Source organism: Vidua macroura, chromosome 1 (assembly GCF_024509145.1).
Source record: "Vidua macroura isolate BioBank_ID:100142 chromosome 1, ASM2450914v1, whole genome shotgun sequence".
Classification (NCBI taxonomy): Eukaryota; Metazoa; Chordata; class Aves; order Passeriformes; family Viduidae; genus Vidua; species Vidua macroura.
In genome coordinates, this window is record NC_071571.1 from 61,526,202 (window position 1) to 61,545,748 (window position 19,547).

The 19,547-nt window shown below is 40.8% G+C and overlaps 1 protein-coding gene across 1 annotated transcript in view; it reads left to right on the top strand.

Annotated features, from left to right (window-relative positions):
- KIAA0319 (KIAA0319 ortholog) overlaps positions 1–19,547 on the top strand; it is a 44,021-nt gene that overhangs the window by 11,291 nt on the left and 13,183 nt on the right. Inside the window, exons 3-12 of the mRNA XM_053995553.1 lie at positions 5,300–5,483; positions 7,692–7,790; positions 9,110–9,207; positions 9,580–9,667; positions 10,215–10,307; positions 10,909–11,041; positions 12,560–12,788; positions 15,179–15,302; positions 16,676–16,808; positions 17,746–17,894. Of these exons, the coding sequence (XP_053851528.1) occupies positions 5,300–5,483; positions 7,692–7,790; positions 9,110–9,207; positions 9,580–9,667; positions 10,215–10,307; positions 10,909–11,041; positions 12,560–12,788; positions 15,179–15,302; positions 16,676–16,808; positions 17,746–17,894 (1,330 nt within the window). The remainder of the gene's footprint in view (positions 1–5,299; positions 5,484–7,691; positions 7,791–9,109; positions 9,208–9,579; positions 9,668–10,214; positions 10,308–10,908; positions 11,042–12,559; positions 12,789–15,178; positions 15,303–16,675; positions 16,809–17,745; positions 17,895–19,547) is intronic.

Here is a 19,547-nt window from a genome sequence, read left to right on the forward strand (position 1 = left end):
TTTCAGCCTGTGTAGTGTGATGGAAATCAAGCCAAACCAAGAACCTGCAGTAGCTCTGTGCTCCACCATATTTGTGCACTTCAGGTGTGCAGTAACACTTGAAACTTGTTTCCATTGCATTTTTCTGTCTAATGGAAGACCCATTAGCATTGTGCTGATCTTTAGTCAATTGTCAGGATTCCTGCTGACTGAACTGCTTATGCCTTGTGCCTTTGAGGAGTCATAAAACTTCAAGTCCACCTAAACTATGTGTCAGAGCTGAGCAAGTTTGTTCCCTGTCTCTAAGCAATCATGTGAATACTATTTTATGAAAGTTGAGATTTCACATCCTGCAGCAGTGATAAATCTATTTTGGTTTTCACACCCCAGACAGAATATAAAGATTTTGCTTTATCTTTTTACACTGACTGTAGATGGGGCTTTATTGTAAAGTGATGGAGAGAAACCTACTTCTCTCCAGGACACAGAGTAATTTTTGTGTGATCTTCATATTATGCTAACATTATGCTAGCACAGCCACTGAAATTCCAATAGAAAGCCCGAGGAATGAGATTGCTGCTTTCAGTGCAGAAGGGATGAAATGCCAAACCTGGGTCAGTCTTTAGCCACAGCTGATAATGATGCTGAAGAACTGGTAAGACAAGTGTAGTTAGAAGGTGGTTGGGATGTGCTCTGTGAGCACAGCTGTAGAAAGCATGTTAATGGGATAACATCAAAAGCTGTTCATGGCATGTATTGAGAAATAGCTCTAAAGGCTCTCTATTAGTGTAAATAAAGAATCTGGGGAAGCAGAAGGCTTTCAGAAACTGCCAAAGCCTAAGTGAGCTTTGTTTCCCAGATGGAAATTCCTTTGAATTTAGACATGGATGGAGAAATGGAGATGATGAGTGGTTTTAGCAAATAGTTTTCCCTGACCTTCCCTAGAATCAGCTTCAGTGCAGACACGTCTCTCCCCTTCCTAGTCTCCACTCCCCTTCTTTCACTGCAGATTATGCTTGGTCACTTTGATGATGGAACAAGTGGCACAGGAGGTTGAAGTCAGTGCATGGTAGTCTCCTTTCTGCCATTTGTCATTTCTTTCTCTTTTCTACCACCGTTCCTTCCTTTTTGTTTTATCTGCACTGGTGTAGGCTTTGCTGTGGGCCTCATTTCCCTGGGAGGCGGCATGGAGTGCGTTTCCATGAGGGTGTCTCCAGCCCTGTGCACAATAATGTTTGCTTCCAGATGTTTGATCTCATGCCTCCTGTTGTGCATCCCCCCACATCCTCCTGTGTCCCCTGCATGCAGTGGCTATTGCCCTTTTTTGACTAGGTTTGAGAGTTTGCGGTGTTGGTGCATGGTGGCTTGATTCCATCTACTGCCAAACTTACTTGGACCACCAGGGTGGCCCCTGCAGCCGGTCCTCTGCCACCTAAGCCCTGCCGGGTATGCCTAACACAAAAGTTCAGCTTGGCTCCAAAATTTTCTGGTTTAGGAACATTACTTGTGACCCTAGTGAATAGAAGCTTCCTGTGGTATATTATGGTGATAGGATTTCCTTCTTATGTCTCTTTCTCCAGCAAGCAGACATTTCCATCAAATCTCATATGTATTGTTTAATACATATTTGTGTTTCCTTCTGAAAGAAGTTGGTTTTTGAAAACCAAATTTTGTTAAGAAGGAAATCTTAAATTTTTACCCAAATTTTTAATTTGGATTAAAAATGCCAAGAGGTCTCCAAATAGTTTTTCATTGGTATATGATCCAAACAACTTCTCAGACTGTGGTGGTTTTGTATAGGTTATGAAAACATGAAGGTCTTAAAATTATGCTTGCTACTAAGTTTAATGAATTGCCCTGTTTATTGCACATTGTACAATGTTTTCCTATCATCCTCTCAATTCTGCCATGGCAATTCTATATGTCTGTCCCTGGGTCTGTGCTGACACATTCCCTTCTGCAGCTTCCAGACAAAGCTGTTGTAACAAGCCAGACAGAGCAAGGTGACAAAAATGTGATTCCCTGATTCCCTCTCTTCACAGTAGTCAGCAGGATGTGGTGTCAGCTGCTGTGTTCTTTGAGCAAGGACCTGCACAGAGATTTTAAACTGAGAAACCAACAAATCACAGACCTCTGGAGTCTGTGCCCTTTGGGCATTCTTGTCATAAATGCAGTCAGATACAGGGAGTTTCTGTATGTGATTTGGGAGAGAGAATATGGGGTTTGTCACTTGAGTCACCTGACTGTTGGGTTTGCATCAGAGTTCAGAGGGATCTTATGGACTGTCAGTCTCTGGCAGCTCAATAACATGAGTACGTTCAGAAATCTGTACAGAGTATGTGCTGTCCAGCTGCCCGGATCAGAAATCTGCAGTGTTGCCCATCCTTGAAGTGAGATATCTGCAAGGAATTAATTTTCTTTTTAAAATTTCCAGTTAACTGCTGATCTGCTAAGCCAAGTAAGGTTTTTGAGGTCTTAGCCAGAGTCTAACTGCTGTTGTGTTGATGCTGCAATTTATTCAACAATTGATGCTGTAATTTATTCAACAGCAATTTATTCAACATTTATTCAACAGCTAAGGCCTGACTTAATTCTTGTGCTTATTGTATTTGCAGGGATAATGGTGCAGTCAAAATGTATAAATCTCTACCTAAGAAAACTTAAGATGGCTGACAGACTCTGTGTGGTGGTGAGCCTTTTAGTGTCTGATTGGCTTGCCTTCAGAATTCATATTTAAGACTTAGAATGCAGACTTGAATAACATAGATGTTCATCTCCTGTTTTGGCTTTGTTTCAGTTTTGATGCCTGCAGAAGCTGAACGCTTCTGTTTGGTTAAAAATACATTGACTTGATCCATAGAAGATGTCTAAAACTCCTGAAAGATGTTTTGATATTTAGATGTACCTTTCTTTCTATTTTGAAGTCTGTACTTCATGTTATGTGGTTGTTCTTATTTTCTGTTGGAATTCTCAAGAGATTTGCACTCAAGTCAAACCCAGAGAACTGGAGTATGTGGACCCTCACCATTGGTGTGTTTGTATTGAGCAATAGTTCGCTGTAATAAAGGGTAAAAGCAAACCCACAAAGTCCCTGCCAGCAGAACTGCCTATCAGACTCACTCCCAGAAAGTATTCTTTTCTTTCCTTTAACTTTCACTTCCCAAGCTGGAATTTAGGTTAATCTTGCCCTCCACATCTTTTCCAGCAAATCTCTCAGTAACAGTTTCTGACTGAGAGCTTAATTTCTGATATTGTCCCTGCCCCAGTTGTCTGCTGTCTGCTAACATTTTTAGTTTGTCTTTTTGGCTATGACACCACTTCAGGCGTGACAGTGCCACAGGGCACCTTTTTTGACTGCAGTGTCTTGCCTAGGCTTGCTGACTGAAGTGATGTTTGGTGCCACTGCAGAAGAGGCACCCTGGAAAGGCACGTTTGAGGTGACTTTCTCTCCATCTGTCCTACAAAGCCATGATGGCTGCTTTTCAACTGCTGGATTGGCAAAGGGTGAGGAGAGGCCAGAGGAAGCTCAGGAAAGTAGACTTCCCTCAAATTCAGGAGGCAAAAAACCACTGTGGTTTGCCCAAGTGTGGGAAGAAAATCCTTTATAAAGGGTGGAGTGTGGAGTATGTGAAGGAGGCCTCTCTGGAGGAAAGACCTTTTGTCAAAATACAAAGCAGGATGGGCTTGAGGTTCTCCCTGTACATGATGCTATCAAGGATGAGATTCCTGAAGGCACTACTTTAGGGGAACTGCAGTCCCTGATCCTGCTATCAGTGTCCAGCTGCTCAGAGAGTACTGTCTGCATATGGAGCAGAGCTGGAGATCTGTCCACAAAGGTGTTTGTCTTGTCTGTGTTATGGACTCACCCAAAAGTGCAGCTCTTGGTGTTGTCCTTGGCATCCTCATGAGTGGGCCTGCCACAATCCCTGACATTGCACAGGGATTTTTTCACTTTGTCCATTGCTGAAGGTTGAGATGGAGTTGCAGATGACTTCTATGCCCTGTTTTCTTGTAGGCTGGCAAGGAACAGTTCCTGGCATTGCTTTCACGTTCCCATCTGCACAATGAGCTTTCTCTCCTGTCCAGAAGGCAGGGCTGCTCTCATTTCCTAGGGAGGCTAACTGCAAAGGGAAAGTAGAGCACCTGAAATGCAAAGAGTAGAGAGTTGGGACTGTACAGCCTTCAGCACAGAGGGTTCAGAGGATTTTACAGATGTGTATAAATAACTCTGATGGGTGTGAAGAAGATGGAGCCAGGCTCTTCTCAATGCTGTTCAGTGGCAGGAGAAGATACAATGGGCACAAAATGAAATACAGGGAATTTTATTTAAACACTAAACCCCATATTTTCTTCTGTGAGGATGGCCAAACACTGGAAGTTTTCCAGAGAGGTGGATTCTCTGTCCTTGGAGATACTCATAACCTCACTGAATTTGGTCCTGAGCAGTCTGCTGTAGCTGACCCTCCTTTGGAGGGTGGGGGCTGAACCAGGCTATCTCCAGGGGTCCCTTTCCACCTCAGCCATTTGTGATGTAAGTGTACATTTCACCAACCTTCATAATCCTGTTCTTCAGTTAATAGATGATGGACAAATAATAGTATTTTGCTGTACCTTCACATGCCAAACACAGTAGCCATAATTGGAAAAATGCTTTTCTCATATCATTAGATCAGAAATAAATCTTAACAATATTAAGAAAAACCTGCTGGCCCATTGGGGGTAATGTGTTGTTGAAAGGCAAGATTATCCTAGTGCTGAGTTATGCGTGCCACACTTGCCATGTACTTTGCTGCAGTTCTGATTTACTAACAGGGTGAGGCAGTGCTGCTTGATGCCTGAAGTAGAGACTTGTAGGGTGTTTTATTACTGTTGAGGAGATAAAAAGGCACAAGCAACTTGTGTACTAAGCAGATGTAGTAAGAAGCAAGGACTCTGTTATGTTTGTGTATGACACAAAGACAATAATACCACATAGACTTTCTGACATCGGCTTTTAAAGATTTATGACTGTATTTAGACCTGTCATACTGATTTTTTTAATATTTTGGTAACTGGTAGCATTAGTTGTATTCCAGATTACCACATGACAGTTCTACATCTGAAACTTGGAAAATTATTAGCAATTGTTATAAAGCCTGATCAGAAAAAAAATTCAGTCCTTGTTCAATGAGTATTCTCTATATGAATAATATCTCCTAGTAACATAAATCACTAGGGTCATCCTACATGCTATTTAAAAAATAGCATACCTCTAAATCTAGAAATGTGAAAAATGTCTCTTTCCCTACAACAACTCTTTCCCTATAATTCCTTTTTTCAGGCTGCTACACCTTCCTCTTCTTCAGATAAACCAGATTTCTCCCCAGGTGTGTCAGAGAAAACCCAGACTCCCACAGTGGCCCCAGAGAATGCCACTGAAGGTGGGATCATGCTACTTCCCACTAATACTGCACCATCTGAGCCCATGCAGATGTTCACACCACCTGCTACTGCTGCTAAAGCAGGTAATGTTTCAACAGAGCTGGTGATCTGAGGGGTACCTGCAGGTTGGACAGAGGGTGGGGATGACTTCTCTACTGTCAGGTTTCCAACCTGTTCTTAGTAAGAGCTCATTCTTTATCTGAATGTTACATAATTCCACTTTAAACCTGTAGACCTACAGTAACACTGCAAACCCCAGACCCTAAAGTCACTTAATTCTGATGCAAAACCCTGACCAAGTCCACCATTATTGGGAAATGACAACTCAAGGAAATACAGCAAAGTAAAAAGCAGAGATTAAGACCTGTGTAAAATGTTTTAGGTTTTTTTGGTTTGTTTTGGGTTTTTTTTGGTTTTGGGTTTTTTTTTTTTTTTTACTTTGTAAGCAATACCTGAAGCTTTCTGTGGTTTCAGAACAGTCTCTTCTAGCCATATTGTTGTTTTTGGTGTGACTCTTCAGAACAGTGCTCCCTCTCAGAAACTCTGCAGTAGAAGCCTATCCGTAGTTGCCAGATACTATGCAGCAGCATAGGTGGGACCTGAGGAAGTTCAGCCCTTAATAGTGGAGAGCATGGCCTCCAAATCCTTGGAAAACAAAATTTTGCTCTAATTTCAAAACGGTGGGGAAGCTTATCACACTTGCAGCTGCAGAACAAATGGTTTTATTTTGAAATGGACTTCTAACTACCATGTCCTCTGTAGTTGTGTTAAATTCTGTGTGTATGTTCATCTACCTCCTTTCTCCTGCTGAGTTTCCTGCCTCCCTGTGCACACTGACAAAGGGTTAGAAGGGCTACAAGAAGCAGAGAAGCACAGATGTGTGTTTTTCTGCACTCTAATGTACTGAGGGATGTGGAGAGCTAAGCCCTTTGCTTCCTAGCAGAGAAGGTCTGGTTTCAGACATTCTTGGCACCCTCTACGAAAATGCAACCTGCCAACTAGGATAGCAATAGAAGGTAAGCTACAAGAGATTCCTCTCCAAGACAGTGGATCATCATTGCCATTGACTTTTGGCTAGGCAGCTCTTCCTCCTCCTTTTATGAAGGAGGAGGTTGAAGAGGAGCCAAATAGGAGTTTGGAAGAATTTGAAGGGAAGGTTGTGATGAATCTCACTGTAGGTACTGCTTTATACAAGGATGCTTTATACTGCTTTTGCCTAAAGTTCATGTGTTCTCAGCCAGACTGTCTAGAAAGTCTCAGTGACAGTACCTCCTTCTCTCTTTGGCCATTACCCTCTTCTAGCCATTTTATTATCATTACATGTGAAGGTTCAAGTGCAAACCTTTGCTCCACAGGTGTGTAGGGCAACTTCCATGATCAGTTGTGAAGCCTTGGGTGAATTTAAGTAGCAGTGACAGAAAGTGTGTTTTCAGTGTCTTCACTTCATCATTTCTAGACCCATCAGCTGCCACTGCTGAGTAGCTTCTTTGGCATCTCTTCTGAGTTAGTAAGCTGGACATTTACACTAGTTCACACTAGTGAACGCTGCCTTCTGAGAACTTTTATTCAGTGGTTTCCCAATACTAAAAGGAAGATATTTGAAACATTTGAAATACAGGACTAAGCAAACTTTCCCTAAGTTGTGCTTTGGTATGTTTCTTCTGGTGGCTGTTTTTGTGTATTTTGGAATTTTTTGAAAGATGAAAATTTTCACAGACAATGATTGGATAGCAAGTGGATTGAAGGGACAGTTCAGATAAGAAATAACCATTTGCCCTGCTATGAAAGTGGATTTCTTAAAAGGAACACAAGATGGACATTGGAACCTGCCTTACAAGTGCCACACAAACGTAGCAGTAGTACTTCTTGGTGAAAGAAAGTGTGATATTAAAGTTCTACTATGCTTTTTTGTCTTCTGTAACTGTATTTTTTAAATTCCTGCACTTCCAATTACTGAGAAGAATACATAACTCTTTATGCAGAGCATTGTTACCTCTGATATGAAGGAATAATGAGAATGCTTTTCTCTGAAACAGAAGTATGGAAATGACACTTCATAGCTGGAGAAATAAAAAAACTTTGGTTTGGTAAAAGGTGAGGGAAATCACAGTCATTATTAAAAAGATCATTATTTTATAATGCATTAAGGATTTTTTTTAATTATTGCTACTTATTCTCTATAGAGAGAATAAGAATTTTACTTAATCCATTGCAAATAATATTTGAACATACTAAATTTGTATCAGTTCCATCGGTTATAACATAATGTACTCCTCCTATCTTATATGTAGTTAAAGAACTTACTGTGTCTGCTGGAGATAACATACAAGTGATGTTACCCAAAAATGAAGTCGAACTGAATGCCTTTGCTGTCCCACCACCATCTACAGGTGAGTTGAATGCCTTGGTATACAAGGAGATGCATACACTACCAACTTGTAAATGCAGACAAGTTCTGAGTTATGTGAACATCCACCATTTGGAATAAAACAATTTTTCTCATTTCTAATATTGCCTTTTTTGTGACTCTAACTGCAGAGAGGATTTCTTCTGTTAGATTTTAAAGAGGAATTTTTTTTAAGTGGCTTTTACTTTCAGAACCTGAATGTTGCATCCCGGAGTTTGGGTTTAGATTAGGGTTTTTAATTTATGTTAAAATAAGCCAAGTTCTGTAATCCCGCATTTCCCCCGTGTTGCCCCCCCCCACCCCGCAGTTTCTGGCCCCACGCTGCCCGCTGCCAGATTCTTACCCCTCTGCCGCTCCTGTAACCACCCTGCCGTCCGGCCCCGGGAAACCCCATGCTGGCCACCCCAAGCCACACGATCCCGCTCAGCCCAAGGCTCGGTGCCCGCCCCTGCGAGGTTCTCTGGTTGGTCGCTGTTGTGGCGTCACCGCCACGGCAGGCCGTGGATCCTCTCGCCCCGCCCCTCCATAAAACCCTATCCCGCCGGCACCGAGGCGCCATTTTCTCCCATGCGAGTGCCGGGAGCGGTCGCGTCTTTCCATTGAATCGCGCCATGTGTGACCAATAAACCGTTCCTGCCAAGCACGGAGTAAATGGACAAATTCCTTACCTCTTTGCCGGATCCCTAGCGCACGGTAACAGAGGCTGGCCAGCCCACGCGCCCGAGACACGGAGCCGTGTCCGGGAACCCGCGGCAGCAAACCCCTTCAGCACATGGAAGCTACGCCACAGCTGGGCTCCCAAGAGCCGCATGCAGCCGGGGAGAGCGAAAACCCACGCCGCACCTGAACTCATTCGCCAGATGGTTCAATAGAAAGCCTGTAATTTCTTCCAAAAGATAATCTGGCCTAATTTTTAGCATCTTGCTGTAAAGCTCAGGGAAGGCGGGGAAGTAGGTTTTGAATACAATATTTGCCTTAAAACTGCCAGCTTCTGAATTGCAGGGGCAAGTAAAAGATGTTTCATCAGCAGCTATGTAAAATATGTTGGCTTCACATGAAGCTGGTTTTTGTGAAGAAGTTGATTATTTGTGAAGTCCATTACATCCTTGCTGCTTGACAAAGTTGCAACATGCTGGGAGTTTAACATATGGTCATACTGCTTATTTTACAGGCTTAAGCAGTAGCAGTCATAATTTCATACTGTAGCATTTTATCTGATGAGTGGTGAACTTGATTTCTTTGTTTTCTGGGCTTATCTTGAACATAAAACTGATTGTTCTTACGCTGTGTTATTGCTCTTAGAAACAGCCTACACTTACGAATGGAGCTTAATCAGTCACCCTGCTGACTACAGTGGGGTAATGGAGCAGAGGCACAGCCAGACTTTGAAGCTCTCTCATGTAAGTGAGCTGTAAGCTCAGGCTCATTATGTTTGTGTGGTCCTTTTACAGAATTGTAACCTATGGGGAAGGGCACCTTGATTCAAGGAGTTCAGATGCCTTCAAGCCATCCTGAGTCTCTTCACTTGTTTGTGTCACCGAAGTTATGCCAGCATCTTGGAGTGCTCTAATAATTTTCTAAGATCAAGTAAAAATTCCTTAGTGTTTGCTTCATTAGGCAGTGACCTAGTGGCCCTTTATGTATGTGTTTATAAAAGTAATTTGAGGATTCAGACATCCAGATTTATTCTTTTGTGATATGATTGTCAGATGTAAGCATATTTCTTTTGTGTAATTCAACATGTAACCCTATTTGTTCTGTGTTTGTCTCAGTTATCAGTGGGACTTTATGCCTTCAAAGTGACAGTTTCTGGTGAAAATGCCATTGGTGAAGGTTTTGTAAATGTCACAGTCAAACCAGGTAAGTCAGTTGACTGATATAATTAATTTCTTTGACACAAGTACAGCATACTTATCAAACAGTCTCTCAGTTACTGTTTGTCAAGGACATCTCGCAGTCCAGTCATGCTGATGTGTTTCATATCTTGGTGTCTCTAAGGGCTTTTAAGAAAGTAGAACTAAGGGTCCTACTCACTGTGTTTAAGTACTCTCTAGTCTTTCCACCTCCTCAGGCAAAGCCTGAGATATCGTCATGCCACCTCTCCTGGTCCTGTTCTCTAGCTCGGGACAGGAATCACGTGCTGATCCAGCTCTATCTGCAGGTTACAGTGCAGGGCTCTGATCTGAATTACACCATGTAGGAGCACTGCAGTGGAACACTGCTGTGTCAGCACACTGCTCATCAGTAACCTCTTCTTTGCCTTGTCCAAAAAAGATGCTGCAAAGCTGTGTGTCCTACATTTAATCACTGGGGACTATTGATCTGTAGACTTAACATTAGTTTTGCCTGGGCTTTCACTAATATTTTTTTCTTCCCCTTTTTTCTTTCCCCACTATCTTTCTCACAGCAGTCAGAATTAACCAGCCACCTGTTGCTGTTGCTTCACCCAAAGTGCAAGAAGTTTCCTTGCCTACAACTTCCACCTTCATTGATGGCAGTCGTATGTATTGGACCATCCTGTGCTTATATCCTATATTTTAATATACAGTTTCAACATTATTACAAGTGAAATTTCTTATTCTCAGAAGTTCCCTGAATTATATTTTTTTTTTGGGAATATGTGTCCAGTTATAAATTATTTTAATAAATTAAAAAATGATAAAACACAACCTTGCACGGGGAGATTGAGATGCAGTGTGTCAGAGATTGCTGCATCCAGACAGCAGCTACTCTTACAGCTTCTTCCTGTCCTGCCCAGAGAGCCTCTGCTTCTGTGCCAGTACAGCTGGGGCCATAGTAGAGAGCTGTCAGATAGGGTGTGATGAGGTGTTGTAACTACATTCATAATTACTGAGTATAGACAAGTCAGAATGTGTAGAGTCTGAGACTGATAATATTTTTTTAAATTCATGTGTGTGAAGGATTGTTTATATAAATCATACCAAAGGTAACTTGGTATGACTGTGGTTAATGAAGCTTGTTCAATTATACTTGTAGAGACAATTGTAGAAAACCAGTTAGGGAGGAGCATATGAACAACTTAAATTTTCATTCCAGTAATTGCTACAAGAAACTGATATGATTTTCTTTAATGAATGTAGAAAGTATAGATGATGTGAAGATAGTGAGTTATCACTGGGAGGAAATTAAAGGTCCCCTGCGAGAGCAGAAGGCATCTGCTGACACACCTGTCTTGCACTTGTCTAACCTTGTTCCTGGAAACTACACCTTCAGGTACCTGCATGATGATTTTCTTGGGGGCTTATCAGCTTATATCAGCTAAATGTTCATTTTTTTCTGTGCTCACATGTATCTCCTCAAAAGAATTTAATTTTTCTTCTGCATACTGTTACTCTTCATTTTGTTCAGTGGAGAAACATATGGAGTTTTTTTATCAAAAAATGGTTGCAGTGATCCTTTATAACTCAAAATTACAGAAAAGAAGGTATCATAAATTAATTATGTCCCCACTTCCAGCAATAACAACTGTGACAGACTGTTTTTTTCCTAGCCTAGAAGTTGGCTAGTGCCCTGAATGAAACTATGAGTCAGGCTGTGAAAGTCATCCTCTGGAGGGTGGTGGCAGACAGGATAATATTGGCAGACTGGTCCTCACAAGACATTGTTATGCGCTGATTTTACCAAGAGACATTCTGTTCTTTGTTACAGCATTTGCCTTGCTACTGGTTTCCTCCATTTATGCATTGCTGAAGCTGGGGGCTGCCCAGATGGTGAAAGCAATGTTTGTGGTTCAAGGTGCTTTAGTAAAAATCAGTCCTTTCTCTGAACTGTTTAACTTAAAGCCCAGTCTATACAGAGGCAGACTTCCCACTGACCCACCTTGGGTTCTTTGGCTGTCAGTGGGTTGCCTATCAGTCAATATATTTAGGTATCAGCAGATTGTTGAAGCCAGCATATTTATACATTAACTGTGGTGCTTTGCATAAGTTCCACTAAAAGTTTTACAGCTTCTACTTTTTAATTCTGTATTTTTTACTGGAATTGTTCCATATCGGACAGTAATAGAAATGAGTGTTAAGTTTTTTCCATGTTAAAAAGGGAAGAGTCTGGCTTACAAGCAATGCTTCTAAGTGTGTTCCAAACCCTAGGGAATTAAGAAGTCAGTTGTGGCATCTCTGAACCTTTGAGGGAGGCTGACTTACCTGAACAGTAGAGCAGTGTGTTGAAGATTACAAGAAATTAGCTGGTAAAAAAAATCCAGTGCCCTTGATCCAGTGCATGCATGTGCACCCATTGCAAAATGTATGTGTTCCCTAATGTCTGAGGTAATGAGCAGCAGTTTTGTTCCTGCTCAGGTTCCCTTCCATGTGGTCAGCTGTATGCAGTTTTCATAACAGAGGTGGATTACAGATTAGTTGGTCACATCCAGAGTAGTTTTAGATGTTTCTCTATACTGTTTCACTATAGGTGGTGAATAAAATCCTTGGTTTTTACTGAGTACATTTCTAAAAGAGTTTGTAGTGAATGGTGAAGTTGCCATTGACAGCAGGTAAAGGGATTCAGAATATCTAGGCTTTTTTTTGTTAAAGTTTGAAAGTTGTCTTTGTAAAGTTTTCTGAATTTCTTTCCTGCCTTAGTTGAGGGATATGTGTGTCTGAAGCAGAAGTTCATATCATATAATCAGTGGCTTTTGTTTGGGTGGTCTTTGAAAAAGTGCCAGAAAAAGATTAATATTTCAATTTAGAAGTTGGCAGAAGTTCATCTTAACAGATGCTGTTTTTCCTGTTGTAGACTCACAGTGATTGATTCAGATGGAGCAGCCAACTCCACCATTGCATCTCTGACTGTCAACAAGCCAGTGGATTATCCACCTATTGCTAATGCAGGACCGAATCAGGCAGTCACTTTGCCCCAGAACTTCATCACACTGAATGGAAACCAGAGCAGTGATGACCATGAAATTGTCAGTTATGAGTGGTCACTTAGTCCCAAAAGCAAAGGCAAGGTTGTAGCAATGCAGGTATGTGTCTTTCTCCTTTCACAGGATTGAAAAGCTCTTTTATCTTTGCCTTGAGCAAAGACATGAGCAAACACATACCTAACCGCTCAGAAGCACTGAAATACCTAGAGTGATGTTATTCCTTTTTTGTTTTTCTCTCACATGTATTCAGCTCTTATTTTAGATACTACTTTTAATTCCTTTTTTTTTTTTTTTTTTAATTCTTTGGGGCCAAACAAACTTACTTGTTCCCTGGTGGTTTGGAAAGACTTCAAGATGACGTTGTCTGTCCTTGAATCCTAGAAGCTGTTTCACAGACTCCCATCTTTTGAGACTCTGGGCAGACTGAAATCTGGTTATAGGAGAATGTGGAGAGAGAGTTTTCTTGAAACACTTTTTCCTGGAGAGAGTAGAATTCAAATAGAAACTTAATTTTCTGAGTGAAAGATGACAAGACCTTTTGGCAGTGTTTATGCAGCCATATCTGTGGTGGATTTTTATGCTCACTAAAACATGGGTTTCCAGTGAGGGCTTACAGAATTTATTATCTATTTATTCTCTTATTTTCATGACTGTTTTTGTTGTTGTTGGTTTTTTTTTTTTTTTTAACCTGAGAAGTTAATAAATATTTTCATTGGACTTGCATTCACTAAGTTGGAGATTCTTACAGCTCTGTAGGCAGTTGAGATGATTAATGTAATGAATCCAGCTGAAACTCAGGAGCCATTTTTTTATGAGACTTGATTTCTGCCATGTTGGCAAATGCTTTAGACCTTCAGAACTGAAAAGAGATCACTGTAGATATATTTAGGAAATAAGTAATATTATTAATGCGAGACTACACTGTAGAGGAAATTAAAAATTATGGAAAGACTTACAGCATAATGACTTTTTTCTGATCATTCACCAAGACAGAAACTTTCCAGAAGCACCTAAGCAAACTGAAGTTGTAATTTTTGAGAGCTGTTCAATCTTAAAGCAACCTTTCTGAAGGAAGGGAATCACTGCTCAAGATATCCAGTGTATTCACTGGGTATTTAATGTGGAAATGCGAATATGTTACAGTTTCTTTTCAACAGGCTAGTAATCTTTTTCATGTGCCTGAAGCTGAGGATCATAGAATCATAGAATGGTTTGGGTTGGAAGGAACATTGAAGATCACTTTGTTCCAACACCTTGCCATGGGCAGGGATGTCGCTCACTAGACCAGATTGTTCAGGGCCCCATCCAATTTGGCCTAAAACAGTTCCAGTGATGGAGTATCCACAGCTTCTCTGGGCAACCTGTGCTGGTGCTTCACCACCTTCTAAGTAAATATTTTCTTCTAATATCTAATGTAAGCCTGCCCTCTTTCACTTGGAAACTATTCCCTCTTGTCTTGTCACTATCTGTCCATATAAAAAGTTCCTCTCTCCTTTTATAAGCCCCCTTTAGGTACTGGAAGACTGCAGTGAGGTCTCTCCAGAGCCTTCTTTTCTCCAGGCTGAACAATCCCAACTTTCTCAGCCTTTTTTTGGAGGGGTGCTCTAGCCCTCTGACCCATCTTCATGGCCCTTCTTTCGACCACTCCAGAGGATTCTGGTCTGTGGTATATTCTATGATATCCACTGTTAGAGTGCAATGTAACAAGTACCTGTGTCATCCACACATCAAAGCCTGTGCTGGTTAGTTAATAGTTTCTCAAGTCTCTTATTGTCATCTCTATCCAAAAAAAAAAAAAAAAAAAAAAAAAAAAAAAGAAATGGTAATGCAAACCTATTTGCATTATCATTTCGTATTCCTCATATGAGATGCCACAAATGTTCATTTTATTAGCAAAAGGACCTATGGTTGGGCCCAGTCATTTTATGACTTCTATAGGTATCAGCAAATGCTGCTGGAAGAGTAAATTCAGGACAGAGCTGTCTTGTTTAATATGGGGTTTTTTTTTCCATAACACTATTTGTCTGGGTTCAAGTCAAGCTTGGTTTTGCATTGAACAGTTTTTGTAAGTACTAAAGAATGTCATGATGTTTGTTTTTAAAATATCCCTAATGAAATGGAATAAGCTGTAGGAATTTTCATCAGTGTTTAATTTCCTAATTGAGAATGGTAGTCTTCCATGTGTTTCACAATTATTGTTGTGGAGATGTGGTGTATGCAGTGGTTATACCAACAAAAGAAAGTAGGATTTATTGCATATAGATATTTCTGTGAGTTGATAGGAACAGTTGCAATAGTGAACACATTACCTCTGTCTGTGTGCCAAATTTTAAGCCTCCTCTTTATCTGCAAGGTGCATAAACTCCTTGCTCAAACACTATTTATTACTTTAAGCATTTCTTTTTCCTTACATTTGCTCTGTAAGACCTTTCATTACCCACAACACTTTCTGTTTTATCTCATGCTCTGTCCTTGCCGATGCTGCGAAGGGAGTGCGGACACCGTACCTGCAGCTCTCCGCAATGCAGGAAGGAGATTACACGTTCCAGCTGACTGTGACAGACTCTGTGCGGCAGCGCTCCACGGCCGAGGTGACACTGATCGTGCAGCCTGGTAAGTCAGTGCAGGCATGTCTGAGTCCCTCAGGGCTGGCCCAGCCTGGTGCCTTGGTGCCACTCTCCGACGCCTCCTCTCCCCACATTGTACCATTGATATGGCAGAACCCAATGCCTGGTATCCCTGGATCAGGGACTTGTCCCCCTCCATTTTCTGTCAAAGCAGGCAGTTAGGTGCTGAATCAAACAAAATCCAGATGGTGATCCTGAGGGTCACACCAGCTTGGTTATGTAAGGCAACAGAGATCTGTTTGAATATGCTTCTAAAACCCAAATTGTAGCTCTTGAGTTTAATGTCCTACAGAGTCTGTTTTGAAAGCTGTTCAGAGTATCAATGAGTGCTTTGTTTTCTTATTGTTTTGCAATTCTCCTGCAAGAGTCCTTGTGTGATTTGAATTTACTTAAACAAATTGCATTGTGTTTCCTAGGAAAAAGTGTCAACCAAGGACTTTTCAAAAGCTGCATCTTTCACATGTTTATTTAGGTTTGGGAGCCAAATGATGAATAAGCTCAAATGATCTAGGCCTCATGTGATTTTTTTTAATGCCTTTTTTTTCACAGTATGTTTGCCTTTTACATTCACACTAGCCTTTCTGCCCCTGTGCGTGTCTCACATTCTACCACAGGGAAATGTTTTATCTTACTGTTGCCACTTAATACACATCTTTTGCAGATGATCCCTTCTGGAGCAACTTTACAGCAGTCATTCACTTCAGAAACAAGAACATGAATTGGAAGTGTAGTGTGTGGTGGTGCCTTTTAGGACCCTTTATAGTTTGGAGTTAGAAAGATGCTATTGCTGAAGTCAGGCTCAAGGGTAAATACCCAGGAAAATGGTAGCATTGCCAGTTTTACCATGTCACAAAAGCACAGGCTGTAAACAGAGTAACAGGTTATGTTTCTGCACTAAATTCTCAAAGGCTGTGAATTGGCATTAAATTAGTGGCCTTGAGCAGCAGACAGAATGGGTCAGTATCTTTTCTGAGGGCAAAGAATCATATTCGTGTAGGAGGTTTTAAAGAAGATGGACTGGTGGAACCAGGAGAATACCCCACCACTCATGTTTTATGACATTTCATATAATGCATTGAGCATGCAGCAAGGTTTTTTGGGAGTGTGACTGTGCCTTTAGATAGGACTATGAAAAAGGGAAATACTTGCAGTGGGATTTGGGATCCCACTTGCTATGGGATTTGGCTTGCTGTAGAGCTGACCTCTCTCACCTGCTGGCTTGCGCATGTCATACTTGTGGTTTGTACCTTTTGAGCCAATATATCAAAATTTTATTAAAATACCCTGTGTAAAATCTGTTTGGCAAGCCTTGCCAGTGACTACCTAGAAAATGTCATACACTAAATACTAATTTTGCAGAAAATAACAGTCCTCCAGTAGCAGTGTCTGGCCCTGACAAGGAATTGACCTTCCCAGTAGAAAGTACTACACTGGATGGAAGCAAAAGCCAAGATGACCAAGGCATTGTCTTCTATCATTGGGAAAATATCAGGTATCCAAAGACTTCACTAATGATCAGTAAAATCGAGAACAAAATGAATGTGATTGAGTCTAGAGCCTCTTATCCAATCATGTTGAATGATGAATTGTGAATTATGTTTGAAAATTGCTTTCAGGACAATCCCACTTGGGTAGTAATAGCATAAGAAATAGCAAATTTAACTTGAACTTGAAAAGCTCAGGCAGTCTCTGCCTGTGTTTTGCAATGTTTAATTTTGAGGCCTACTTTTATAAATAAATAATATATAATAAAATTAAGAAAAAATGTCAGGGACTTCTGTGTCTCCTGTTAAAAAGCAAGTTGCAGGCTTGGGTTGCGTCCTGCAATATACAAAATGTTTCCATTTTTGCTTAGAACTAGGGTTTCTCAGACACTTGTTTACTGAACAGTAAAGTATCAGTCACTTTGTCTTGAACTTCCAGTAATGGGTGACTAAATCACTCATGAATGATGATGGAAAATATTTTATAAAAGCTTACAATTGTATGTTTATGTGCAAACCTAACTGTTCCTTAATAAAAGGGCAAGGTATTTTAGCTCATGCAGCTGTCGTACCTGGTACAGGAAGAGGTCTGCTGGCAGCCTGTACAGGTTGTGAGTGGCTCTTAGTGCAATATAATTTGCATGGAATAGCTATTAGTTATAGTTCACTTTTCATGCTCTCATGAAATAGAACTGTGGTGAGGTTGCAATTCTGGGGGGTTTTTCTACTCTTCTGATAGGTGGGGATGTGTGCCTGGGTGCTTTGAATTTCTTCAAAAAAGGCATTAATAAATTCTCTAAACTAAACTCATGTAGTTCTTTAGCCATCAGTGCTTACAGCGGTAGTAGAATTATAACACATAAAATCAAAAGGCCTGAGCAATGCTGCTGAACTCACAGTTTGGCTGGCTGGGCACAATTATTTTTGTGAGATGTTTTGTTTCAGTGGGCCAAGCTCTGTACAGATGGAAGACACTGACAAGGCAATAGCAACTGTGACTGGTCTCCAGGTTGGTACCTATCACTTCAGGCTGACTGTGAAAGACCAGCAGGGCTTGAGCAGTGCATCTGTGCTCTCCATTACTGTGAAGGAAGGTAAGCCTGGCTGCTGCTTCTTAGGGCATAGTGGGCAACTGGACACTTCATTCAGTTGCTGATGGAATGTGAAGGAAAGCAGAACAGAAAGGTGTAACATATTTGTTGTTATATTTCAAATGTGTTTAAGAAAATTGCTCTTTTGTAGTAAAGTAGTATTGTGAGTGACTGGCAGAATTAATTTCCTTTGATGCAAGCTGTTTCAATGTTCAGTATATGCAAAATTAGTTGTAATAAACATGCTCCAAAATAGTATTTTTGACAATTGTATGTCTACATCATTAAGAAGATATGTTTTTATTTTATCTTTGAAATTAAGCTTTGAGCAGAAAAGCAGTTTTACTGTGTATTTTAAAGCACCATCCAAGACATGATGTCTCAGTGAACCAAGTTCCACTTAAAAATTTAGTATTAAAAGACCTGAGTTTTTTGTTTTTGGTTTTTTTTTTTTTTGGTGGTGTGTTGTTGTGGTGGGTTTTCATTTGGGTTGTTGGTTTTTTTTTGTTTTTTTTTTGTTTTTTTTTTTTTTTTTAATTATGCAGAGAAACAGTTGCTGTAGTGTGGGGTATTTGTTTTGGGTTTGGAGGGACCTTGAAAATCATCTTGTTCCAAACCTCCTGCCATAGGCTGGGACACCTTCCACTAGACCAGGTATCTCAAAGCCCCATCCAGTCTGACCTTGGACACTTCCAGGGATGTGTTGACTTCAGCAAGCCCAGGATGCTTTCTGGCTTTCTGGACTGCAAGTGCACATTGCTGGGTCATGCTGAGCTTCTTGTCAGTCAACATCCCAAGTCCTTCTCTTCAAGGCTTAGAGGCATTATGCTGACTACTCCCAATCCAGTCGCTGCCCAGCTTGTACTTGGGATTGCCGTGACCCGTGTGCATCTTGGAGAAGAAGTTGGGCTTTTTTTACTCATGTGCATCATTGCTTGAACTGTTTCAGAGTTTCAGTTAGTATTCAGTTAGAAGTATATGGCAACAGCTCTGCCTAAATTTGTCCATGGTCTTGTTTGTGCTGTGAAGTGTAGCCACATTAAGTTCTGTCTACAGTCGCAAGTTTGATATTAAAAATACACAGTTTTCCTATAACCTAGTCAACTGGTTTTACTTGGAAGAGACACAACCCTATGCTGTTAACAGCCAACGCCCTTGATATCTGCCCAGGATTTAATTATTTATGTCCAACTATTTGTGTACAGTGAGGTATTTCACTCAGTCCCACAGCTTCCTTGAGTGCTGGCTTACTCGTTGTGCTCTGAAAAAAATCAGTGATGTCTAGTTTCTGGAAAGAGAACATGTTCATCTTTCTTTGGCTTTTTTTTCACCATATGGCCAATGCATGCCTTAGTTTCACTGTTAGTGGTGAGCAAAAAATATTTGGGAATTAGACTTACTCTTCAGTTTCCTGTTTGCACGTTGCCTAAATGCAGGCATTTTGAAGATACAAGATCTTGCACAAGCTTCTATTGGGTAATAAGTGATTTTCCAGTGAAAAGGTCCCAGCATGGTGATGTCATGCTGGGCTGTGTTCCTAAGTAGGCAGAAAATCTTTTTGCTTAACTGAGAAGATCTGATGCTTAAGTTATTGTGAGACTATAAATAGAATATCCCACAATGCTTTTTGAGAAAGATCTTTCTCCTCAACTGCAA